This window comes from Miscanthus floridulus, chromosome 5 (assembly GCF_019320115.1).
Source record: "Miscanthus floridulus cultivar M001 chromosome 5, ASM1932011v1, whole genome shotgun sequence".
NCBI classification, from domain to species: domain Eukaryota; kingdom Viridiplantae; phylum Streptophyta; class Magnoliopsida; order Poales; family Poaceae; genus Miscanthus; species Miscanthus floridulus.
In genome coordinates, this window is record NC_089584.1 from 38,501,033 (window position 1) to 38,527,392 (window position 26,360).

The following is a 26,360-nucleotide window of genomic DNA, read 5'->3' on the forward strand; positions in this document are numbered from 1 at the left end:
ACCCGTTAATCCGCGAGCCGTCAGATCGGGTGAGCAAGCAATCTGATTCGTCCGATTGCGGATCGATCTGATTCCTCACCCGCTTTATCGTCGACCCGAGCCATCCGAACCTTCGCGGGCCAACCTTTGCCCGTTCCCTTCGCCCTCGCTCACCCCCTGCATCAGGCTCGGGCGTGTGCGCACCCGCCCTCAGGCGATGCGACCCACGGCTGAGCCCCGGCGATGGTCGGCCCCTCCTCTCCCTCACCGGTGGGTCCGGAAAGTAGGCACTGGCACGGCGGTTGCGGCCCCTGGCTGGTGCCCCCGGCATGACCCGATCGGCGCGACGCGGGATGCCACCGCCGGTGGCCGCGGCATCCCCTCCCTCTCTGCCACGGCATGGGCAGTGCGACACGGGCCGCCACCACCGCTGGTCGTGGTCCCCTCGCCAGCGAGCCGCCGCACCGGCCGAAATCGGCGCTACGAGCCCGTTCCCCTCCTGCTGCTCTGTTCGTGAGATTGAGGAAGAGGGAGGAAAAATGATAAGAAACTCTTTCTCGGGTCTAGATGCAAAATATGTGACTCATGTGAATAGTGCTCATAGTGCGGGTTAATTACTTACAACACCAGGGTCCCAGGTGCAAAAATAGTTTTTCCTTTTCTGTTTCCTTTTTCTTTTATACATATAATTAGCTCAAAGTTTGAAAATTTTATAATAATTTATAGAAAAATTGTAAAAAGAAAAATCCAGTTTTGTTAGACTCCTTATGACTATACCTATGCAATAGATACTTAATCTGAGATGTTTCGCACATCAATGCTAGCTCTATTTTTTGCTAAAATATATGATATTACCATGTTAAAAAATCTTTCTCACACTAAATATATTGGTTTTTGCACCTCTGCAAAAAACAATATATGTTAAGGTACCTTGTCGAACCTTTCTCAATGCAAAATAAAAACAAAAGTTTAAGCAAAAATGCAATTTCATTTGTTACTAGATGTTGCTTTGATTCAACATCTCCTTCGGACACATACTTACATGTTTTGAAAGAAAGAAAGAAATACCCTTCCATATATTACTAGCCCAACACTAAAATCGTGTAACAACTCACAAAGGCTGTAAAGTTGGTTTCCCATACTTAACCCACGATCTCCGTATCCTGGCATTATATTAAAACTTGTGGTTGATTGCTTGGATTATTCAGCATAATTTACTCATAGACAGTGCATCATCAAAATTCGCTTCCACGGAGAGCCGAATACAAGACTTCAGGTGGCTGAGACTCTTGTAGCCTATAGACTACAGGCTCTTTCGCTACATGAGCTGATCTTCACTAGCTTCCGTCGTAACAGGATATGGCTAAATACAGGCAAGTACGCGGCGACGCCGCGCGTGGTTTCTAGTAGAAAGTGTAGAGCAGAAGCATGACGGAGACGAACGCGGGCTCTCACTCAGAGTCACACGCCATATCCGAGGCAGACGAGCAGCCCTGGACGGTAAGACACGCCGCCGTCTTTCCTACGCGGCCACAGTGCTTTGGGCGCCGCGGCGGCGCTCGCCATCAAGACCCTGCACAGCAGGTGCCTGACACCGAGGCCCTTCCCCTTCCTCGCCCGCCTTGCCGCGGCGCGCGAGTCGCCGCCGCTGCTGTTCTTCACGTGTGCGGTGACCGCGGCGGCGGCGGCGCCACGCAGCGGAGAGAGCGACCTCGCGGGCCTCACTGTTACTGGCGCGCCCGCGCCGTCCCTGCGCACCTTCTCGAGCGCCGCCGCGAACGGGTCGAACCCCCTGTGCTTCCTGCTGCTCCTGCAGCTGGAACTGGCCGCGGACGAGGTGGCCGTGGGCGACGTCGCGGCCGAGGCCCCCACGGAGTAGGCGGGCCGCTGCAGCCGCGGAGGCAGGCTCAGCGGGAGCAGCGCGCCGGTGCGGAACAGCTCGTCCGCGAACGCCGCCGCCGACACGTCGCTGGCGCACGCGCGCAGCGCCGCCGCACCGCCGCCGTTATGGGTCGTCGTCGGCGTTGTCGTCGTGGCGAACGCGAAGCCATCGTCGTCGCCGAGGAGTGGCAGCGGCGGCACAACCAGCCCGTGGTTGGCGTTGGCGTTGGCGATACTGGTGGCGTCGTAGAGCAGGTAGAGCGGCGCGCTGTGCGGGTAAGGCATGAGCGAGGCCGCGAGGTCTTCCATGCCCGCCGTCGTCCGCGTCCGGCAAGGTGTAGCACGCTTAGCTCGGAGCGGAGGGAACAACTTTGTTGGCTTCTTGGCGCGGGATGTAAAATGGAACTGGAATTGTTATGGGATGGGTGAGTGCTGACTGGTACTATGCCTGTATATATAGGTGTAGCATCAGCAGGAAATGATGGGGCGTGGCCTCGTTTCCGGCCCAAAGAAACTGAGATTTTGACCACAATCCAATCCCTTTGCACCCAATGATTGCAATTTGCAACTCTAGCTAACCCCAGAGGGCTCTGACTTGCTGCTTGGGCAAGCTCTGCTGCCATCTGTTGTGTAGTACACTGTACAGTACAGTACGTGTAAGAATCTAGAGAAATTTCCGCCGGAATGCAATCGTCAAATCCGTGTAGTTAACTTTAAGGACATGGTTTTACATATATGTATATATATATATGTCTTGTCAGTGTTCTCTTGCAGGAGCACGCACATTTGCCGGGCTTTGAAGCGAGCGAGAATGGTGGCACTGGCAGGGGGGGCATGCAAGGGTTTGTCTGCAGGCCAAGAAATGTGGCTCAAATTCCGGGAAGGGGTGACGTATTCTAATCGGGCGCTTGCGGCAGTCTTATTTCTTTCCGCTTTCAATAATCCGGCTGCCCTTTTCTTTTCTCCCTTATATTTTGGCGGCTGCGCAGCATGTCGGCTGCACAGTAGTGTCAGACGTCACCAACACCAAGCAATCAATCGTATGATGATCACTGCCTAGGCCCTAGGAAGAAATTCTATGGGTCTCATCGTCAGCCTAAGAAGGCCTTCTTCATTTCGGTTTCAGTTTGGGATTATGATCTGTCAGAATGTCACTTTTACTACCCCAAACTGAAACAAAACCATGTCCTAAGGAAAAACACCGAAATCAGGTGCATCCTTCACCGGTTCGAGAGATTACTGCTAGGTATTGTTACAATTTGTACAGGAAGCCCCATGGTCAATTAGGTGCATCCAGGAAGGTTACACACTGTGGTGGTAGTACCGATATTGTGGTTGGATAAGCTCATTTTTGTACTATCTTTAGAAGCTATATATTCCAGTGCCATAGCAATGGAGGAAGCATTTCCTTGTATGAAGAATCTAGCAAGGGCTGTATGTTTTGGCGGATTGCTTGAGAATGCTTGGCATGTGAAGGCATGTATGTAGCATGAAGAAGGTATTTGGGATTCTGATTGCTTGAAATCTTTTGACGGAAACGCTCCTTATAGGGCGTACATCCGGACAAACTGACCCCGCACTCGTCCACACCACCCCCGTCTGCGTCGTCCGCTCGCTCTGCTTGCGGGACGGACCCCGTCCTCGCCCGCACCGCCCCTGCGCCTCTCGTCGCGGCTCTGCTCCATCCGCCTGCCCTTACCCCTGCCGAGGTCCATGCTGTCGACGAGCTCCACACCGGCGACCTCCGCGCCATTCTGCGGCTTCGAGCTCCGTGCCGGCGTCGAGTTTCACGTCGACGAGCCTCCATTCGTCCAAGCAGCAAGCAGATGCTACGCTGAAAACGCATGTTGCAATAGTATGTTTCAGGTGTTTTAGATGTTTTCGAGGTATATTGCAACTGTTCGTATATGGATGTTGTAAAACGAGATTGGGATGTTGCACATGTTGTAAATGGCTATACGCGTATGTTTTTAAGGTATGTTGTGTATGTTCAAAATGTTTTATCCGTTCCAGGCGAATGTTGCAAAAGTTGATCTAGTATATATATGCATGTTGCAATCATATGTTTCTAGTGTTTTCAGGTGTTTCGTACGTATGTTTGCAATGGTTTTCAAATGTTTTTCTGGCGTTTTCGCAAGTGTTTTAGACGCTTATTTCAAGTGTTTCATCTGTCTTATTTTGTATGTTGCAATTGTTGTATCTGGATGTTTCAAAAATATATCTTGTGTTGCATATGGGATGTGCGTGAGAAGCGGCCGGTGGCGCGTATGACGTCTGGGGTAGCGTGGGCGAAATCCGGGGTGCGTGTGGGTCCACTACTGGTGCGCTTCCTCACGAGCCTGATGCGTTAGGCGCTCGTTCGCTCTCTCACGAGCTCGACGCGCTAGGCACTCGTTCGCTCCTGTGCGGGTAGCTTCTGGACACTAGCTAGTATGATCTTTTGATGGTCATGGACTTGGAAGGGGTCTGACATATGGGTCAGAACTCTCTACATAAGTATCATTAAAATACATTTGTTTTATGGGTGGTCTACTAAAATTTTTCTTTTGGGTCTCTTAACACCTGCACACGATGATCCCAAATTGCAAATTCTACTTCAGTCTATTATTGGCCCCGGCTGAAAAAAAAGTCGAAACATTGTTTCGGCTGATTTATTATGAGAGAAAAATACTGTTCCGACTAAAAAAACGAGCTGAAAAATATAAATTATAAGACAAGCGAACAGAGCCATCGTCGCCTAAGTGTTAACCATAGAAGCTAAGATATATAACAAAAGATAGATATTAGAGCATTCAGAGTTTCTCTTGAAGAACTTACGGCCTGTTCGCTTGCTCGTAAACGATCGTAAATTTCCAGCCAGAAACAGTGTTTTTCTCTCACACCAAACCAGCCAGCAGTAAATAATCCACGATCGTTTACGACCTCCCGAACAGGCTGTTAAATCATGTGTTTTTAGATTTCATATTGTTATAACTATTCAAAACTATTAGCTGTACCAGTGTGATGCTTTAAGTTTTTAATTTCCTTGTTAAATTAAGTAGATCATATCAAGTCTTATTAATAGTTGTTTTATTAGTTTCAAGACTAATGTGAAGGATTTAATAGTCCTACTTGCAATTTTTACCTATCCAGCGAGAACACAAAGCAACCAACACAACTGCCGACGCAGGCAAATCTATATGTAACAGAACATGAGCTCAAATTGATCTCTATAAAAAATAAGGTGACAACTGACAACGCCGTCTCCGAGCTTCTGTTTCAAGACCACAAAATTAAAATAAAAGCAAAATATAACATCAAAACTAGAGGGATTCATAATAGTACAAGATCACAATTGATCTACCTGTCGAGAAATCAACATAAACATCACAACTATTTCTACATCATCATTTTATCAGGAAAGGAAGTTGGAACAGCATCGTTACTACAGCAACATGGATCTTCGACCGAGAACTTCATGCTCAGGGATCTAACACCGTGACTTCCTCATAACTGTCCTCTTATCTTTCTTTGATCCTTTTGTACAAAAAGCATTTATACTCAGTTCAATGCCACGGCACTGGTAGCACGTGGATTTCCTAAAAGAGAAAAATGATGATACAACTGCGATACTTGTCCCAGTTAACTGCCACCCTTCTGCTTAAGGGTAATCTTGTCCCCTAAGCTGAGTGCAATTCCCTGGGTCTTGCTCCTTATTCGGATGTAACCACTGAGCTTGCCATCATGCTGCTTCTCAATGCTGATGTTCACCAAAGCATCCTCGTCAAACACACTCTTTGCATAAAGATTAGCAGCAAGGAAACCACATTCTCCGTCTAGTACAGACCTGATGTCAAACAAAGGGTTAGAAGTTCAGAGAACATGCAAATATTTTGGCAGAAACTCACCCAATTCACCATGTCAAACACATAAAGCTCAAAGCTAAAAGGCAAAACTTCTACAAATTTCAGCTAACTTAATTAATTCATCATCTAATTGTACAAAAACATAAAGTCCATCTCTTGCTATTTTGGACAAATAAAACTATCCTAGCATGGGAGCAATAGTTGACCAGTTGCATGCAATAAGTGAAAAAGGTGGTATTGTCTCCAACTTGAGAAAGGTTTGTTTGGGAAGTTGCATTTCTCCAAGGTCAGATGATTTTATTTGTACTTAGTCTACAAACAAAAACAATTTGGCATTGAGCTAGAAGTTAGATTGATAATAGATTAGCCTCCCAATTTAACACAGTAATTGAAGAATCTAACCTCTGAATATTTTCATATGCGCCATGCATGAGAGTTAACTAGTCATCATATTCATGATTATGGGCTTAAAAATGAAACAGTTCTACATGCCTAAGATAATATAGATAAAATAGTGAAGTAGAAATAAATCCATCCACAGGTCAACATGAACGACCAGTTTTCTGAACGACTTACGGTGGTGTCAGACACTTCATGTTTGTTGACTTGATAATGTGATTCAAGAATTCCTTCTCATCCTGAATCACAGTATTCACTGCAACCTGATAAACGAGAAACAATAAATCTTAGCAAAAGAAGTCAAACCAATCACAAAGAAGGTTTTCCCAGACATAACATAAAGGAGTATGTCAGAAAACAATTAATGAATTCCAGATTCACCAGGGCAGGTCACTAACAATACACAAAGCAACTGAATAAATCAATTACAACATGGTGCACAAAAATATGGAACACCCATCCTATGTGTCACAGGGATATCTTCCTAAGAAAATTTTGGTAAAAACAGAAAAGGTTTCAAACTAAAACATTTTTTTTCTCATACATTGGCACAAAAGAAACTAATGTTGTGTCAGTTTTGCATGAAAAATGACTAGAGAAATCAAACACTGAAAGAATTTTAATATTATATCCACAATTGCTGACATGTTCTCCAAGAGCCCTATACATGTGTTAAAGTATTTGCGTTCATGAAATTTTACTTAGTTAAATGTTTTCATGCATAATTAATTAGGAATTTTCATGTTTTCTAAAAGACCGTTAAATAAAGTAGCTTTTGTTTCATCCTGCCATAGCTTTTTATAGTTCTTGGATTGGAGAAGGCCGCTGCTAGGAGATTACAGTTTAAGAACAGATAACATCTCGGCATCTTGCCAAAACAAAGATTTCACACAACTGTAATGTACAGAGAAGATTGTTACCTTATTTTCCCATTCAAATTCTGCCCACATGTTCCGGAAAGTAACATCAGCACACGTAGCAGGTGAGATGTAATCCATGATGTCGATGTGAATATCATTTAGGACAACCACTGATCGTTCCATCACATTTGAAGTCTCATAAACTATGTTGCCAAATATAACTCCAGTCTCTGTTGATGAAACCTTGATATTAGCACGGATCTGTTTGCTAGACTCAGGAGCCAAGGTGTAGTTCTGAGGGCGATCAACAAGTTTGAGGTCTCCCATTGTAGCCAATTCCAAGCACAAGTTCTGAAGTGTCTCCTTTGTACGGTTAATTACAGTAACATCAAGTACAATGTCATAATGGTGAACTGTTACAAATGCTTCAGCATACACAGGATCACTGAAACCAGTCAACTGAAGAATGCGGTTGAGCTTGTTTGCATCATCTGCATCCTTAGTAAATCCACCAGTTGCAGCCTTCAAATCATCATGCACCTCATCTTCCAACTCAAGCTGGCTCATGCCCTGTGACAACAAAATAGCATGCTTTAATAACTGAAGGTGCAAATGTGAAGGCCACACTAAAAGCAGCAAGATATCAACCAAGACAACACACAACACCAGACTTATGACATGCATCGCCATATTAAACATTAAGAGCAGACCTTAGTCACACAACACATGAACAATTTGTGCTCAACTTGTGCGTCTACCTTAACATGCAAATTATCTATCATCACTGGCACAACTGTTCAATTTTTTTTTGGCTTTATCTCTACCAAAGAAGACGTTATTTTCCTTCTCCTGGAAAAAAGTTTACTAGCTTATTACCTCTTGAAGGATCAACATGACTTAAAGTATGGACCAGAAGTTTAAATCAAACAAAACATGAATTCGATGAAACTGCAGCAGGAAGTTCGAGCATACATATGTTGACTGTGCAAACATTGCACACCCATAAAATGACAAGAGCATGAAAAAGGCTTGCTCATGACTGTTTACAGAACAAATTATTGCATGAGATGACAATGCAAGCAAAGAGAGATAAATGTGTGTTGGCTGTGACAAATTATTGCTTCAGAGGGGATTTCATACAATTTATTGTTTATAAATTATAAGTTGACGTACTCTTAAAGACTGCCAAATAGAAATGTTCTGTTAAAAACTTAAAATAGGTTGTAAGACAAATAGACAATGTAGGAACACAAACTGCAGATGGCGGATGCATCACTCTAGTGTCATATCCCATTGTAGACTTTTTTTTACTTGTAAAGTGAATGAAAAAGAGTTCATCACTCTTGGATGCAGCATAGAGTAGCATTTTATATTCTAGATAATAAGAATTTACTTCTGACCACATCAACAAATTGGCAACAGCACTAAGCCAATCATCATTTTAATGAGACAATATTATCTAAAGTAATATCGGTTCAAAAGAAAATATTGGCATTTTTATAAGTGAAAATGCAACAAGAGAGCGATTTTTCTTACCTTCCTGCTCTTCAGGTGGTAAAAATCAATAAGATCATCTGGCTGGGCATGAGAGATCTGAGCCTTTGCCTTCATCTCCTCTGTCTCCCTGAACTGCTTCTCTGCAAGCATTTTCGCAAAGCTCTGTCTGCATGACTGCAACCAAATCTTCCTGACATCGTCACCAGTATTGCAAAGCAATCTCACACACAGCACAATCCTATCATATGAATCATTATCAATCGGGTGGGGGAGGTAAGAAGACTGGCCCAACTGCAGAATCGATGTCATGATCAGCAATGCTCCGGTGCAAGCCTTGTTTGATTCAACCTTAGATGGCTGCACTTCTTCCAGCCTCAACACAAGCTTGGTCAGGGTACATGAAACAACAGCAGCCAGGAAGAAATCACCTGACAGAATGAGTGATCTGAGGTTCAGGGTTGATGCTAATGATCCAGGAGCAACTGATGGAGTCGAAATGGTCTCGGTAGCAGCACTCTGTGTGGCATAGGTGCCATCTGCAAGAACAACAGGCCGCCTGGAAGATACAGTGACAGAGTTCACCACTGCCTGGGCTGGCTTGGCGGAATCAGTTGCCTCCCCTTCATCAGAGACAGTGTAGAATGGTAGATCCCCAAGACATTGTTTAATGGTAGCAATGGCGCTTTCAACCTCTGATAGAGAGAGGGAGTACTCCCCAAGGATCCAGAGAGCACATGAGCAGACCCGGGATGCCCGAATCTGATAGAATGTATCAATCAGCCTCTGGATCATGGAAACACGCAGCTTCGGATTGGTCTCAATGATCTCACGTACAAACAGCACAACATCAACAGCTGCAGCAACATTGGTGTCACCAAGAAAGTCCATGAGCAGGTGCACTACAGACCCAGCCACCTCTGGGTACTCAACAGCGCAGGCATGGATGGCCTGCACCAGCATCTGGCGGTACTCGCCACCCTTCTCGAGGTCTCCTGCCTGTGTCTTGACCACCTCCTTCTTCAGATAAAGCACCACCTCCTCGACGTTACGTGTGGTGAGCAGATCAAGCACTAAATCAAGAACCTTTCTCTTGACATCTAAGTTGGGGCTGGCCAGTGCACGAAGCACGTCCATCACCACCCCCACCATGACATCCCGGTGCGAGGTGCGCAACTCGTTGAGGCGATCCAGTAGAATGAGCTTCACATTGTTGTCACTCTGCGACGAGAGCAACTGGCAGTAGGTGTTGGCAGCGGCTCGCACAGCCGTGGGCGCTGAAGAGAGTGACACCAGGGCGCCAGCACATTCATAAACAACCGCCGTGCTGGGCGTGGAGAGTAGCGAGGTAATGATGGTGATATACCTGCCCTTGTTGGCGCGGTTCTGGGATCGGCAGACCTTGTGGATGAGATCCACAACGGCCATCTGCAGCAGATCGGGCCACTCAGCGACTCGGTCGGCGTTGGAGAGCAGGTAGGCGACGGCGCGGTCCTGTGCGCAGGCACAGAGCATGAGGAATGCGTTCCTCCGCGCGGAGGCGTCCTGCTCAGACGCGAGGAACCGCTCGACGAGCTCCGGCGCGTCGGGGATGAGCTGGTCACCATGCGGGAGTCGGTAGATCGCGGAAACCGCGGAGACGGCGTGTCTCCTGATGAAGTGGTGCCTGTGCTCGAGGTTCGCAAGCACGGACGGGACGAGCGGCTCCAGCACCTCGGGCTCGGAGAGTCTGCAGAGGAACCGCAGCGTGACGCCGCGGATGTACTCGTTGGGGCTCTGGAGGTTGTTGCGGAGGTTCTGGCAGATGAGGATCATCTCCGGCAGGGCGCGGCCGGCCGGATCCCGGCGGTCAATGATCTCGAGGTAGAGGAGGAGCAGCTTCTGCACGGTGTGGTCCTCGGAGGGGAGCACGTAGCGGACGATGGTGATGAAGAGCTGCGGGAGGGTCTCGCCGTTGAGGAGGAGCGAGATGGCGCGGCGCATGGCGTCGGCCTTGGCGGGGCCATCGCCGCCCTCCAGATCCGCCTTGATCTCGTTCGCCATCGCGGCCGAGCCCTTGTCGAAGTGGACCAGGAGAGAGCATGGCTTCTCCATAGCGGCCGCGGCGGATCTGCGGCGGGAGGAGGAGGTGGTGGCTGGATCTGCCGCAGGCGGCGGCGGATCGGGATCTGGGAGGGATGGGAGCGGAGGGGGAGGGAGGAGGAGAGAGAGTGAACGGTGAGATGTGGGTCTTCTCTTTCCGTCGGTTTTAAGGTTTGGACGTGTTTGGTGCGCCTTGTTCGTTCGTTCGTTGGCAAAGTGGCTGCTGATCTTGGGCCGAGAAAACGGATCTAAACGTTGAGCCGTCTGGCCGCGAAGTGGGTGGTGCTTCTTCGGCTTAGCTGGCCCAAGTATTACGTTCCGCAAAGGCCCATCTCGATTCACACTAGTCTTCCATGTGAGCCGAAGACTGTTCACGAATATTCTCAGCTTTCCTTTTTTTCCCCCTCATGTGTGACTGCTCCTTCCGTCGCAAAACAAAGTGTCGCTATGAGATACGTGCTGATCAAACTTTCTTGATTTTTACTAGGTTTATTAAAAATATTAGTAATATTTATATTTCTAAATAAATTTATTATAAAAATATATTCAATAATTTACCAATGATACCAATTATGTACCATAAATATTAATATTTTCCTATATATTTGGCCAACATTGGATACTTCAGAAGCGGAGCAATTCGACTTCCTACATATGGATATCAGACCCCCAATGAAATTCGATTATGGTCCCAGGCCAACCAAACATGAAGTAACCTAACAAGTGGAATGTGAACCAATTATAGTACATATAAAAAGCCAACCCAAACAACACCTTAGATGTAGTTGAAAGGGGTCGGATCATTTTTAGCATGTGCATACCATAAAAGTCATTGTCACTTGCTACCATGACAATAGGCACGACGAGCGTGTTTGGATGGCAAACTGAGTAGCGGCGTATCCAGCCATAGGCAGTGAAAAATCTAACGCTTGAGTTGGACCGGGCGCCGTTCGCCAGGAAGCAACCAAACAGGCCTAATATGCTTCGCACCCGTCCTAATATCTCATCTCCTCTACAATTTTTATAACATATGCAACATTCATATGTATCTTTGTAACATCCAGATGAAACACTTACAACATACATCTAAAACATCTAGAACATACACTTGTAACAATGTGTATATCATTTACAACATATGCAACATCTAGATCTACTTTGATAATACCCAGATGAAACACTTGCAACATATGGTCGAAACACATGAAACATACGCTTGCAACATGCGCTTTTAACGCAAACATCTACTCGATGCTTGGATAAATAGAGGCTCGTCGACTCGGAGCTCGATACCGCGGAGTGGCATGCCACTCAGGTGGAGAAGCCATTCCTGGTGGAGAAGGCGGCCGACATAGTGGAGAACGCCGTGACGGGCGGATGGCCTGGTTGGGAGGAAGGCTGGCGGGGCGACGGCGCTGGAGCGCAGTGGAGAGCCCCATGGCGACATGGTCGCACTAGAGCACACCACGGCGGACGGCGGTGCGTTGAATGGAGAGGAATGTGGGTTCTGGAGAATGGAGACGACAGGTTCATGAGCGAATACGTTCGTCCGCTTGTTCGTCCGTAGAGTGAAGAGTGCTGGGTTGTTGGGCGGGTGTCGTGGTCCACCAACGAAAAGGTCTGGACGGACGAACGTCCTTAGCACAACATTACCTTAGGAATTCGGCATAGGAGAAAAATCTGCATACAAGTCGTACCCCAATCTACAAGGATCTACAAGGTAGTCATGGGTTACTCCTGCCATGAAAAAGGGACAATAGTGTCATGAGAAATTGAGATATTGTTTATCCCATCGATCAAAACGAACTGAATATACTCTAACGAAATGATGACTTGCTTGTTCCAAAGAATAAGATTATTATCCAGAATTCCAGATCTATTATTACGAAACACGGTACAAATCAAATAAATAGCCAGATACAGTAGAATATACAAGTGAAAACATTTCACTAACATCTAATTATGTTTCATCTATATATAGAAAGTTAGAAACCCTTCTATATTTGACTAATGCAGTAAATAAATTAATTATCAGGCCCAATAAGCACGACACAAACAAAAGATAAACTAACGTATGCCACCTACATCGCGAAGAGCAATGTGATGAGCAGCGTCACGGTCACGGGCAGAGCGGACCTCAGCTGGCCGGCTAGAGTCCGAGCAGAGGAGCCGGAGGTACCGCTCGGTTCACCGTCGTCGTCGTCCGTCGCGCTGGGCGTTGTGACGTTCTTGGGGTGGCTGAAGTCGAGCGCGGCCGCTCCGTCGGCGGTCCCCGCGGAGGAGGAGGGCGCCGGCGCGTCGGCGGCGACGGGCGGCCTGAGGTCCGGCGGCAGGCCCTGGCCGTGGGCCACGTCGATGGCGAAGCGCTGTCCGCTCTCGCACTGCTCGCCGTCGTAGTTGCCCGAGAAGAAGTAGGCGCGGCCTTCCTTGAGGAGCGGCACGGCGACGGTGACGGCGTCATCTGAATTCCGGGGCCGCGGCGGACCACTCGACGGTGTCGTCGGGGCCCGAGTCGTTGTAGTCGCAGCTCTTGTACAGCGTCCCGTTCCGCGTCTGCACCACCGAGTGGTTCTTGTCCGTGTTGAAGACTGCAGTGAACGTGAAGGTGCGTTGGTTAGTCAGGACTGTCAAATGTAGTTGGATGCAATGCACGGATTAATTTCTAACTGATTGCTGTGATGGTCCTGTTCGCTTGTATTATAATCCGTACTTTTCAGTTGGTTTTTTAGCTGAAAGTGTTTTTCTCTCTTAACAAATCATTCAAAACAATATTTCGACTTGTTTTTTTCGGTGAAGCGAACCGGGCCAATGTGGCGAGTGGAACCACCAGTTAGCTAATCAGGTACAGAGGCTTAAGAGCTGCTGCTGCAACGTTCTTGTCACTCTGAGTGGGCTGGCTATACAGTGACAGTCATGTTAGTTGCGTTATTCAGACGAGCAGATTAGCAGAGTGCTGGTAGTTCTAATGCAGGTCACAACAAAAACATACTGATGCGGTGATGCCTTCCCTGTTCGTTTACGCCGATTCTTATGCTGAAATATTTTGATAGGAAAACACCATTCTTTAGTTTAAAAAAATAATACTTAATCAGCATGTTCGCTGGTTGGTTTCTGGACTGATTTGGACTGACTGGTGCTGGTTTATTGTAAGAGAAAAATACTACTATCTAGTTGGTTTGGGCTGGCTGAAACAACAACGAACAGGCCGAATAAGCTCAAACGACTTTGGCCATGTTCTTCTAACGTGAAAGGACAGCAAATAAAGTAGCAGGACGCACAGGCACAGCGAGCTGAAAGCCGAGATCTTGGATGCCAATAGTGCCGAAAATGAGCATACCAATACCAATACCGGATACTACTTGTGACGGTAACTGATAATTGACGACCTGAAAACAGAGTGGGCGTTAGGGGCATATCGAGCCTCCCCCCACCCCCACAGAGAGGCTCAGGAAACGGAGGCTTGTTTAGATTGTAGGTTTTTTTACTCTCTTTCCATTACATTAAATTTTTAGACATATACATGAAATATTAAATATAGATAAAAAAATAACTAATTATACAGTTTGATTGTAAATTACGAGACGAAGCTCAGAAAACAGAGACCTTGTTTAGATTGCAAGTTTTTTTACTCTCTCTCCATTACATTAAATCTTTGGACACATACATGGAATATTAAATATAGATAAAAAATAACTAATTGTACAGTTTGATTATAAATTACGAAACGAATCTTTTGAGCCTAGTTAGACCATGATTGAACAATAATGGTTAAATACAAACAAAAATGCTATGATACCCAATACTAATTCCTAACCTCAATCTAAACAAGCCCGGAGAAAGAGAGCAGATTCCCAGACGGATCCATCGGGATGCTCATGCATCGGCAAAGCAAAACTGGGACTGAAAAGGCCATGGGTCATTGCGTGCTCGGGTCATCTTCGTCTGGCTGCGGTGGTACCTCTACTACCTAATTTAGCCTGGTTTAAATAAGGGACGTAAAGTTTTAGAGTGTCATATGAGATATCGTATAGGATATTTAGATATTAATAAAAAAACAAATTACAGAATCCGTCAGTAATCCGCAAGACGAATTTATTAAGTCTAATTAACCTGTCATTAACATATATGTTACTGTAGCACCATGTCGTCAAATCATGGACTAATTAGGCTTAAAAATCCGTCTCGTAAATTAGTCGTAAACTATGTAATTAATTATTTTTTAGTCTATATTGAATACTCCATGTATATGTTCAAATATTCGATGGGACAGGGAGTAAACTTGAAGCACATGAACTAAACGAGGCCCCATTTTCAGTTAGTATTATGCGTTGTCTGGCATGTTAAAACACCTGTCCAGCAGGTTAACCCAAATGACAGACACCTGCTGATGATAATAAACAATGATTACCTACTTGATCACTTGAAACAAATCAAGATTAGCATATATAGGCGTGGAGTGGAGTCAGGGACAGGGAGCATGCATGCAAGTGCAGGCAGTAGTACTTCTCTACTCACTGAGGAAATCCCCGAGGCTGAAGTTTTTGCCGTCAGCCCACGCCTGGTAGTCGACCCCCGGAAGGGTGAGGCCGTCGTACCAGCCCTTGTCGTCGGCGACGGTGTAGTTCTTGTACGCGTCGGCGCCGCGCGGGGCCGTGACAGCCAGCGCGGCCACCACCACCGCCGCGAGGGACGGCACGATCATCAGGCCGCGGCGGCCGCCGGAGGAGAGCAGCACCATTTCGGTAGTACTATATGGTAGGTTGCCTCTCGGGGAAGAGACGCACAGATGCTAGCTGCTCTCCTGATGAATGATGAATGATGTTTGTATCATTGGGAAGGGGGTTGGGTAGATGTGGCTTAAAAGAGCGATGGAGCTCTAAAGCGTGAGAGAAAGTTGCTTGGTAGCATTGCATGACTCGGCATGCGATTCTGCCGTATTGCAGGAATGCCACTGTGCTTGCCGGAGATGGCGACTCGGCATGCCACCACGGTCACTGGACACACAGGAACACAGGGGTAAGCTGGGCACGAGAAAATGAGTGAGTGTCGCAGAGCCGGAGTTGAAGGGTGCCATTGCCAAGTTTCGTGTTGTGCTGCTGTCACGGTAATGCAGGTGTGTCGGCAGTCAACTGGAGTTTATAACCTGTTCTGTTATGTTGGACTGTAAACGAAAACAGTGTGGCCTGAACTTATTAGCTAAAATCTATAGTATTTTTCTCTCATAATAAAATAGCTTCAGTCGGCTTATCAGCCGACTTTCAACATGTTCGCTGGGTCGTAAACGATCACAAATTTTCAGTCAAAATAGTATTTTTCTCTCACACCAAATCAGCCAATAGTAATCAGCCCCAGCCGAACAGGCTGTTTGATACCTGCCGAACATGCCCATGTGAGCATGCAGCGACGTGGTTGAGTTTCGGTTGCGGTGTCCCGTCATTGGATCTGCTGCGCTGCACCCCTTGTCTTATCCCCTCCCTTCACACTTTGGCAGCTGCACCTGCACCTACTGTAGTAGTAGGTACCACAGATACGATTACTCCGTCTAAAAATACTAGTATAACTTTAAAAAGTTTAATTTAATAAACCATTTTTTTAAAAAAATACTAATATTTATTATATTAAATAGCTATTTTTTGCTTAATATTTTTTATATCTTATATCTATTTGGACTCATATATATCAATACTATTCCCTGTACACTTAGTTAAACTCAAGGTGGCTTGTTTTTTACTATGAAGTTAAATCTTTTTTGCGACAGCTAGCTAGTACATTCAACACATGCTGTTCAGAGGAAACTGCTGGGCCGAATGGTTATTAAACAGTGCCGCTAGCAGGTGCTCGTGTTCGGTTGTTCTTTATTTAACATGAACCAAATCATTGCAAGTGTCCTCTGCTGATTCCACCGCACAGCTGGGACTAATTTGCCACGAAAGAAATCGGACGACAAAGACGGCTTACCTAGAGATCCAAGCTGAATTTTGACCTGTGATTTCCCCCGTTTCTTTAGCTGCTGCTCATCTGTGTGCAACACTGACAGCAGGCGGGTCGATGCTGACAGCAGCTTCAATCGTCAAAATTCAGCTGCTCATCTGTATGCAACACACTGACAGCAGCTTCAATCTGTAGTGCAGACAAACGTTGCTTTAGCAGCTGCTCATCTGTGTGCAACACTGACAAAGCATTTCGTGCTACGTTACAATTCCCTGGATCCATGGTTACAATTACTTGTTACAACCATTCCGTGCTCTTTATACACAATAAAGCAGAAGCTAATCTCATTTGCACGGTTGATGTCGATTGTTTACCAGCTAACCAGCACATAGGTTTATTTTAACAGAGAGGACTTATCGCACTCGCTTTTGTATCAGCAACGTCGCTGCAGTGCAATGAACTCCAGCTCTTGGGCACGGAGGATCCAGACCGGGATATATTCTTTGTAGTCCCGGTCGCCATGAGAGCCCGTTGCATACGCCTAGCTGTGCTGCTTGTGCGGTCTTTCCAGGTGGGGTGGGTGGTCAGTTTTTACATCATTCATGACCAACTTCTGAACGGGACTACATACAGGCTGTTCCACCAGCGCATCTGGCAAGCAAAAGTGACTGCTTATATCGATCGAACATCCATGCTGGACGTCGGTGGTTTCAGCAACTGCGGTTAAGTTTGTAAAACGTCGACCAAATATCTATTGTCCATTTGGGAGGGGCACTAGTGTTATGGTGGGCAACGTCTATACAAGGAAGAGGAGGGCCAGTGGCTGAGAATGGACTAGGCCAAGGCGCCGGGCTGGGCCAGAGCGCGGTCACCATCGCGACAGCACGCCTTGGGGTGTCAGTTGGCCTTCAGTTGCTAGATCCCAGAGTTTAGGAGGGAATTCAGGATAGGAGTCATTTGGTTGTTATCCCTTTACATTAGCTGAAAGCTATTAGGATTGGAGTTTAAGTATTGAACTTTTGTGCTTAATAAAGATTAGCCAGAGAATAGAGATTACTCTCTCTCGCTCTTTGGCGTAGCCCTGTTCGGGTCACTGTTCACGGTCCGGCAAACCCCAGGCGCCGAGCACGGCGCCGCCGATCCGCCGCCCGGAGCCCAAGCCTCGGCCTTTCCCTGCTCACCCCTATTCCCTGAGACCCCGAGGCCGCAACAACCTGGTATCAGCGACCATGTCTTCCTCGGCCTCCGTCGTTTCCCCCGCCACCGCTTCCTCCATGCCCCTTGCCGCCACCACCACCGCCGCGCTCACCTCCGCCGCTCTAGTTCCCACCGCGCCACTCCCCTATTCCCAGCATCAGCCGCCACCGGCCTCTCCCGCGGACGCGTTTAACGCGTTGACAGCGGCCATCTATGGAATGCAGCGCCAGCTCGGCGACTTGTCGCTGCGTGTGACGGCGCTTGAGGTTCGTCCATCACCCTCTTCGCAGCCGTTCCAGTATGGACTGCCCGGGTACGGCGGCATCCCTGCAATACAGGCGTCCGGGCCGACCGCCTCGGAGTGCGTCTCCGTGCAGCCCTACCAGCCGCCGCTCCAGCCGGCTCTGCCGCCCTACAACAACCGGGTGACACATGCTGGCGCCGTGTTGTCTCCACCACCGCCATCATCCATGGGTGTTCCTATCACGCACATCTCATTTCCTCCCTCACCTTCACCCGTGCCATCTCTGTCGTCCATCATGCAGGGTGCTCCGCTCCCTTCGCCGTCCGTGGCCATGCCCACCGCCCCCTGCACCTTGCACCAACATTATCGCACATCCCGCCCGAGCCGGCTGGCTCGACCGTCCCTCGCTTCCATAAACTCTCATTCCCCACCTACGACGGCAAAGAGGACCCGCTCGACTGGTTGAATAAATATGAACAGTTCTTCTATGGCCAGCAGACGCGCCATGCCGACCGCGTCTGGCTGGCGTCCTACCACCTCACCGGCACAGCCCAACAATGGTACCTCGTCCTCGAGAACGATGCCGGTCGACTGTCGTGGACGGAGTTCAGGCTACTGTGCCAGCAGCGCTTCGGGCCGCCGCTCAGCACCAACCATTTGGCGGACCTGGCGCGGCTGCCCTTCACATCCACGGTGGACACCAACATGGAGGCATTCCAGGCCCGGGCGGCGCACGCGGGCCATCTGTCGCCACTCCAGAAGGCTCAGCTCTTCACCGGTGGGCTGCCGGACCACATCCGCGTCGAGGTAGAGCTGCACGATCCGCAGGACCTTCAGCGCGCCATGCGTCTGGCGCGTGCGTACGAGCGGCGTAACGCGCCTGCTCTCCTCGCCCTGCCAGCGCCACCGCCGCGCGCGACGCGGCGTGCCCCGGGTGGACAGCACGCGCTGCCGGTACCAGCGTCTCCCCAGGGACCTGCGTTATCGGCATCCTCTTCCTCGACACAACAACCGCGCGCCTTCAAACGCCTATCACCGGACGAGATGGCAGAGCGCCGCAAGCAAGGGCTCTGTTATAATTGTGACGACTCCGACTATATCGTTGAGGAACCAGAGGAGGACGCCGTTGCCCCGGCAGCAGCCGCGCCATCACAGCCACCGTTCGACCCAGAAGAGCCACTGATTTCTCTCTCCGCGATCACGGTCATCCGAACGGAAGACACCATGCAACTCCGCGTCCGCATCGGCGAGCATGAGTTCACGACATTGCTGGACTCCGGATCGACCCACAACTTCATCAGTACTGCAGCAGCTCGACGCGCCGGCCTCCATTTCCAGGACAGTCGTGGCGCCCACGTCGTGGTGGCGAACGGTGACCGCGTGGCGTGCCGCGGTCTCGCGCGCGACGTCGCTATTCGGATCGGAGAGGAGTACTTCACGGTGGACTGCTACTCCATTCCCCTCGACTGTCACGACATGGTTCTCGGGGTCGCGTGGCTGCGCACCCTAGGGCCTATCCTCTGGGACTTTGACGACCTTTGCATGGCCTTCACACACCAAGGCCGGCGCGCACTCTGGAAGGGTATCGGCTCCACCCGCACCGATATTCCTCCGACGGGCCGTCTTCACGCCGCCCGCATCCACGCTGCGCGCGGGACTGAACTAGCGCTCCTGGAGCGCTTACTGGACGCCTACGAGAACGTCTTCGCCTCGCCGTCCGGACTGCCCCCGGCGCGCCCGTGTGATCACTGCACATTCATCTCAAGCCGACGACCGAGCCTATGGCTGTACGTCCCTACAGATACCCTCAGCTGCAAAAGGATGAGCTGGAGGCACAGTGTGAGCAGATGCTGCAGCAGGGCATTATCCGCCCTAGCACCTCTCCCTTCTCGGCGCCGGTCCTGCTGGTGAAAAAACAGGACGCCACCTGGAGATTTTGTGTCGACTATCGGGCGCTCAACACAGCCACCGTCAAGGATAAGTTCCCCATCCCGGTTGTTGAAGAACTCCTGGACGAACTGCACGGCACCCGCTTCTTCACGAAGCTAGACCTTCGGTCCGGTTACCATCAGGTCCGCGTCCATCCTGAAGATGTGGCCAAGACAGTGTTCCGCACTCACCATGGCCACTTTGAGTTTTTGGTCATGCCGTTCGGCTTGTCCAACGCGCCCGTGATGTTCCAGGCACTGATGAATTTCGTCCTCAAGCCGTTCTTGCGCCGCTGCGTCCTCGTCTTCTTCGACGACATCCTCATCTACAGCGCCTCATGGACCGAACACTTGCAGCACCTCCGCGCCGTCCTTGACACCCTTCGTGAACACCAGCCGCACATCAAGCGCTGCAAGTGCGCTTTCGCCACCTCTTCGGTCCAGTACCTGGGCCACATGATCTCCTTTGAGGGTGTGGCCATGGACGAGGCCAAGGTGGAGGCCGTCCAGACCTGGCCCCAGCCACGATCGGCGCGTGGCCTGCGCGGCTTCCTGGGATTAGCAGGCTACTACCGGCGCTTTATACAAGGCTTCAGCACCATTGCAGGCCCGCTCACCCAGCTTCTCAAGAAATAGGCGTTCCATTGGTCTGACGCGGCTACCTCGGCGTTTGCAGCCCTGAAGAGCGCGCTGTCAGCTGCCCCTGTCCTGCACCTGCCAGATTTCAGCAAGGATTTTGTGGTGGACTATGACGCTTCAGGCTCAGGGTTTGGGGCGGTGTTACATCAAGGCGCGGGACCGCTAGCCTTTTTCAGCAAGCCGTTCGTCACGCGCCATCTCAAGGTGGCCGCCTATGAGCGGGAACTCATCGGGCTCGTGCAAGCTATTCGTGACTGGCGCTCGTATCTGTGGGGGCGCGCCTTCATAGTGCGCACCGATCACTACGCATTGAAATACATGCTGGACCAGTGGCTGTCAACGATCCCACAACATCAGTGGATCAACAAGCTTTTCGGTTTTGATTTCAGGGTCGAATATCATCCAGGCATGCTCAATACCGTGGCAGACGCCCTGTCACGCCGCGACGGCGAAGAGCCTCTCCTGGCGCCTCTCCTGGAGGCTATTTCGTTGCCTGCATTTAGCCTCTACGACGAGCTGCGCCAGGAGCTCACCACCGACGACACGCTACGTGCCCGGCGTGACGCCGTCACGGCGGGCGACCACGGTGACACCTGGAGCGTCCGCGACGGCCTCATCATCCACAAAGGCCGTGTCTTTGTCCCCAGCAAATCGGCTGTCCTTCTCGACGTCCTGCAGCTCGCCCACACAGCTGGACACGAGGGCGTCCAGAAAACGCTCCAACGTCTCCGCGCCGACTTCGCCCTCGACCACGACCACCGCACAGTTAGCGACTTCGTCCGCTCCTATGCCACTTGTCAGCGGAACAAAACGTCGGCACTGCACCCAGCCGGCCTTCTCCAGCCATTGCCGGTGCCGTCCCGCGTCTGGGCGAACATTGCGATGGACTTCGTGGAGGCACTGCCCAAGGTACACGGCAAGAGCGTCATTCTCATCGTGGTTGACAGGTTCTCCAAGTACGCCCATTTCATTCCGCTCGGCCACCCCTACACGGCGTCGTCCGTCGCACGCGCATTCTTCCACGACATTGTGCGCCTGCACGGTTTCCCCGAGTCCATTGTCAGCGACCGTGATTCGGTGTTCACCGGTCACGTTTGGCAGGATCTCTTCCGAAGAGCCGACGTCCAGTTGCGGATGAGTATCGCTTTCCACCCGCAGACCGACGGCCAGTCCGAGGCCGTGAACAAAACAATCGCCATGTACCTCCGCTGCATCACCAGCGACCGGCCTCGGGACTGGCTCGATTGGCTTCCGTGGGCGGAGCACTGCTACAACACGGCGTTCCACTCTGCACTCCGCACAACGCCGTTCAGGGTGGTTTATGGCCGGGCTCCACCGGTGCTGCTGCCCTATGAACCGGGCTCCGCGCGCACGGACACCGTCGACGCTCTACTGTCCAGCCGCGACGAGTTTCTCCAGGAGGTACGCGCTCGCTTGCTCCAGGCGCAGGAGTATGCCCGTCGGCACTACGACGCTCGTCATCACACACTGGAGTTCTCCGTGGGTGACTGGGTGTGGCTTCAGATGCTGCATCGCCCTACCTAGTCGCTTGTTCCTGGCAGCCGCAACAAGGTTGGCCCCAAGTATGCGGGGCCCTATCAAGTGTTGGAGCGCATCGGCACGGTGGCCTACCGGCTCCAGCTGCCGGAGGGTGCCCGTATACATGATGTGTTCCATGTGGGAGTCTTGAAGCCGTTCCGCGGGGATCCTCCGGCGTCCACCCCCCCACTCCTCTTCAGCGCGGCCGTCCTTTGCAGCAGCCAGAACGTGTCTTGCGCTCCAGTCTCCGGCGTGGAGCTTGGCACATTTTGGTCCAGTGGGCGAACATGCCGGCCTTCGAAGCTACTTGGGAACCAGTGGATGCTTTCCGTGCCGCGCACCCCCTCCTTCCAGCTCGAGGACGAGCTGTTTCCTGAGGGGGGGAGAGATGTTATGGTGGGCAACGTCTATACAAGGAAGAGGAGGGCTAGTGGCTGAGAATGGACCGGGCCAAGGCGTCGGGCTGGGCCAGAGCGCGGTCACCATCGCCACAGCACGCCTTGGGGTGTCAGTTGGCCTTCAGTTGCTAGATCCTAGAGTTTAGGAGGGAATTCAGGATAGGAGTCATTTGGTTGTTATCCCTTTGCATTAGCCGAAAGCTGTTAGGATTGGAGTTTAAGTATTGAACTTTTGTGCTTAATAAAGATTAGCCACAGAATAGAGATTACTCTCTCTCGCTCTTTGGCGTAGCCCTGTTCGGGTCACTGTTCACGGTTCGGCAAACCCCAGGCGCCGAGCACGGCACCGCCGATCCGCCGCCGGGAGCCCAAGCACGGCACCGCCAAGGCGCCGGGCTGGGCCAGAGCACGCTGATAATTATTCTTTACAACGCATGCTTTGTACACATTTACACATTGATGATTCAGCTTACATCATGCTGATGTCATAAACATATTTTTGTTCTATTTTAAAAAATACCAACACAGTAATTCTACAAATCTCCGTACAGTATCTAGCCCCCTACATTTTACCCTATCTACATTGGCCCCGTTCGCTGGTCTGAAACTGGCTCAAAAACACTGTTCTGGCTGAATTGTTGTGAGAGAAAAACACTGTTTCGGCTGAAAAAAAAGCCGAGCAAACCGAATATGGGGTAAGCCAAACAGGGCCATTACTATTCTATTCTGTCTCACCATAATTCCGTTCAGTCCATGACCTTGCATCTTTTTAAAATCTAGTCCTGAAATTTTCTGATGCTCACTTTTCTCCGTATTTATTTTTATTTAAAAAATATCGGTTTTGCATTTAGCCTCTAAACTTTAAACACTTATATTTTTTTAACCGTAGCTCTATTTTTAGTGGGGTTTTTTTTGCGCTCATGAGATCATTGAATTAAGGAGGCATACACGTTAGAAGCCTCTATAGTTTGTTTTTCTCATTTTTGGTGTACTTTTTTAGGTGTATTTGTTATGATTCCTGTTGTTGCTATCTATCCAAGAAGAGTTGATCAAGGTTGAACAAGAAGGAAATATCAAGTGTCGGAACAGCTTTTTGGAAGCAAGTGTCCTTGACCATCTTGCACCTACTTTATTTGAGTTAGTTAGTTAGACCATTAGTTGCATGCGGAGTCTAAATTTCAATTTCATGTTAGGGTTACTAGAAATTGACATATCATCTTTGAAACCTAGGTTGGTTGGGAATAGTTTGGCGCTTAGCTTTGCCGTCAAGGTTGGTTTGGGTAATTCAACTAAAACTTGTTAATTATGTTTATATGTGGCAAAGTTGGAAACTTTGCGAGATCATGGTTTGGGTTGGTGAATCCGAGCAGGACAGATGGAATGATGTGATGTATTTGTTGTGTTTGATCCGGTGTTTTTGGGTCTACTTAAGGTCATAGGCACATTGTAAATTAGATAGCTAAGGTGAGACATAACTTTATTATGCCTTATTATGCGCGTAAGTGTTTATTAGATTATATACATAGTCATATACGATTGTGTGAAAAGTTGAACTATAGAAAAAATATCATCGTTTCGTTGTTTTCATGTGCATCCCTGAAATGAAGTCGTGGCGTTAGCACAAGCACTATACTAGTTTGGACATATTATTTTGGAACGTTTGTATTTAATGAGCTCCTAGCATATATTCGTCACATTTACATTTTCCACCCAAACTATCATAAAATTCGAAGTTTTAGTTTAGTCCCTACGATTTGTGTCATTCCCATGTAAAAGTGTATGCTACACATATTGTAAAATTCAACCTATGCAATATGATTCAACCACTTTCAACCTATGTCATTCCCACTGGCTCCCTCTCCGCGCAGCGGAGAACCCAAACTCAACGTTCGGCTTCGCCTTCTCCTTCGACCCTGATGCGGTAGTGTTCTAGCTTTCGCGTGGCCTTTTGGCGCCCGTCACTTTCATCGGTACACTACCCGATTCGGCCGAATCCAAGGTCGTCCCCTCCAACGAGCTCGACGAATACCTCATGGAGAATTTCTCCTGCCTCCTCGTGTACCTCGACGGTGCCCACCACAACGAGTTCTACGACGACTTCTGCAAGGACTACCTATGGACGTTGGTCCACTACTTGCTGATGCTCTCTTCGGCCCATAACGGTGACCTAGCGCTACGACGCCGGTACGTACCAAATGTTCCTCGCGGTGAACATGCAGTTCATGGACCACGTCATCGAGGTGGTCTCCCCAAACAATGGTGACCTTGTCATCATCCACAACTACCACCTTGGTTGTTCCCTGAAGGTTTTAGAACACACAAATCATAGCCCTGTATGCAGTGGCTAACCTAAAGAATAGAGAAAACTCAAGAACGAATGAAGAACACGCTGCAACGCGATATGACGAACGACAACTGTCAAAGAACAGTGTTGTTTTCAATAGATTTAAGTGTTCATTACATCCATGATTATGTTGACAGTCACTAACACCAATTATAAACCGTCAACATATCCTACATATGTATTTAATTTCATCACCAAATATAGGAATAGGGGTAAACTAATGAATTCTACGAGCTTTGGTGAATACGTGAATACAGGAGGATTTATCCAGAAAACAACCTCTAGGACCACCCTCATACTCTCCAAACAAGCAAACCGACATTAAAAAGACTCGCGAAACCTGCAGAAAACAACTCAAGACGGAGTGTAGAAGCTTCCACCGGAGTGTGGGTGAATGCTCTAGTTTGGTTTTGGTGAATTGATGAAACCCTAAGTGCTAACCTAGTTTATCAAAGTGATTTGAGATAGGTAGCACTACTCCAAGTGATTAAGCAAATGAAGATCATAACATGATGATGGTGATGGCATGGTGGTGATCAAATGCTTGGACTTGGAAAAGGAGAAAGAAAAACAAAAAGCTCAAGGCAAATGTGAAATTGTTAGGAGCTTTTCGGTTTAGTGATCAAGACACTTAGAGAGTGTGATCACATTTAGGATCGATAGCCATACTATTAAGAGTGGTGAAACTCGTATCAAAATGCGGTTATCAAAGTGTCATTAGATGCTCTAACTCATTGCATATGCATTTAGGATCTAGTGGAAAGCTAACACCCTTGAAAATGTTTGTGAAAAATATGCTGACACACGTGCACAAGGTGATACACTTGGTGGTTAGCACATTTGAGCAAGGGTAGAGAAGTTGGTGAAATGAAGGAGGTGATATTCATAGAGAAACAGTGACCGGACACTGGTCACGTAGTGATCGGATGCTGGGGTCCTACGTCCAGTCAGTGGCGCGCAGTGAAGGCCGCCCTCGGTCTCTTAACCGGACATAGGCGACCGAACTCTAGCTAAACACTATTCAACATCCGGTCATGCTGATGTGGCGACGCACAGAGTAGAAGGAGAGTGATCGAACGTTGGGTGAGTCCGGTCTGGCGTGATCAGACACGTCCGGTCGTGAGTAGAACCTTACTGGAAGTGATCAGACGCTGGAGTCCTACGTCCGGTCCCACACTGTTGTGCGTCCGGTCACAACTTAAATGCTCTAATGACCGTTGAGATCGGGCGATTAGCATTTGAAGTAGGGGCCATGTGGCATGCATCGCATGACCGAACACTAGGGTCCTATGTCCAGTCAATACGATCGGCGCGTTCGGTCACCCCGATTGTTCAGTGAACAGAGAGCCAACGGCTCTATTCATGGGGGCTCTCTATTTAAGCCCCATGGCTGGCTCAAGCTCACTTGCTTGGCCATTTGCATTGACATAGCAACCTTGTAAGCTTAGCCAAAGACCTCCCACTCATCTCCATCATTGATTCATCATCTTTGTGAGATTGGGAGAGAATCCAAGTGCATTGCTTGAGTGATTGCATCTAAAGGCACTTGGTGTTCGTGTTTCACTGCCGGATTTACTTGTTACTCTTGGTGGTTGCCACC

General features: G+C 49.0%; 1 protein-coding gene and 1 pseudogene across 1 annotated transcript; both read right to left on the reverse strand.

The window, feature by feature from the left end:
- Positions 1-5,111: 5,111 nt before the first annotated feature.
- Positions 5,112-10,684, reverse strand: LOC136449860 (coatomer subunit beta-2). The gene is made up of 4 exons (XM_066450081.1): positions 8,501-10,684; positions 7,025-7,534; positions 6,282-6,367; positions 5,112-5,686 (listed from the first exon to the last, which is right to left on the reverse strand). The coding sequence occupies exons 1-4, from the start codon at positions 10,550-10,552 to the stop codon at positions 5,482-5,484; spliced, it is 2,853 nt and encodes a 950-aa protein (XP_066306178.1). The 5' UTR covers positions 10,553-10,684; the 3' UTR covers positions 5,112-5,481.
- A 1,616-nt stretch (positions 10,685-12,300) lies between these two features.
- LOC136452004 (early nodulin-like protein 18) lies at positions 12,301-15,379 on the reverse strand (annotated as a pseudogene).
- Positions 15,380-26,360: the final 10,981 nt, after the last annotated feature.

Coding starts and splice junctions, on each gene's coding strand:
- LOC136449860 (XM_066450081.1), bottom strand. CDS start 10,552: ATGGAGAAGCCATGCTCTCTCCTGGTCCACTTCGACAAGGGCTCGGCC. Junction 7,535..8,500: donor ACCACCTGAAGAGCAGGAAG/GTAAGAAAAATC, acceptor TTGTTGTCACAG/GGCATGAGCCAGCTTGAGTT. Junction 5,687..6,281: donor ATGAAGTGTCTGACACCACC/GTAAGTCGTTCA, acceptor GTTTGACATCAG/GTCTGTACTAGACGGAGAAT.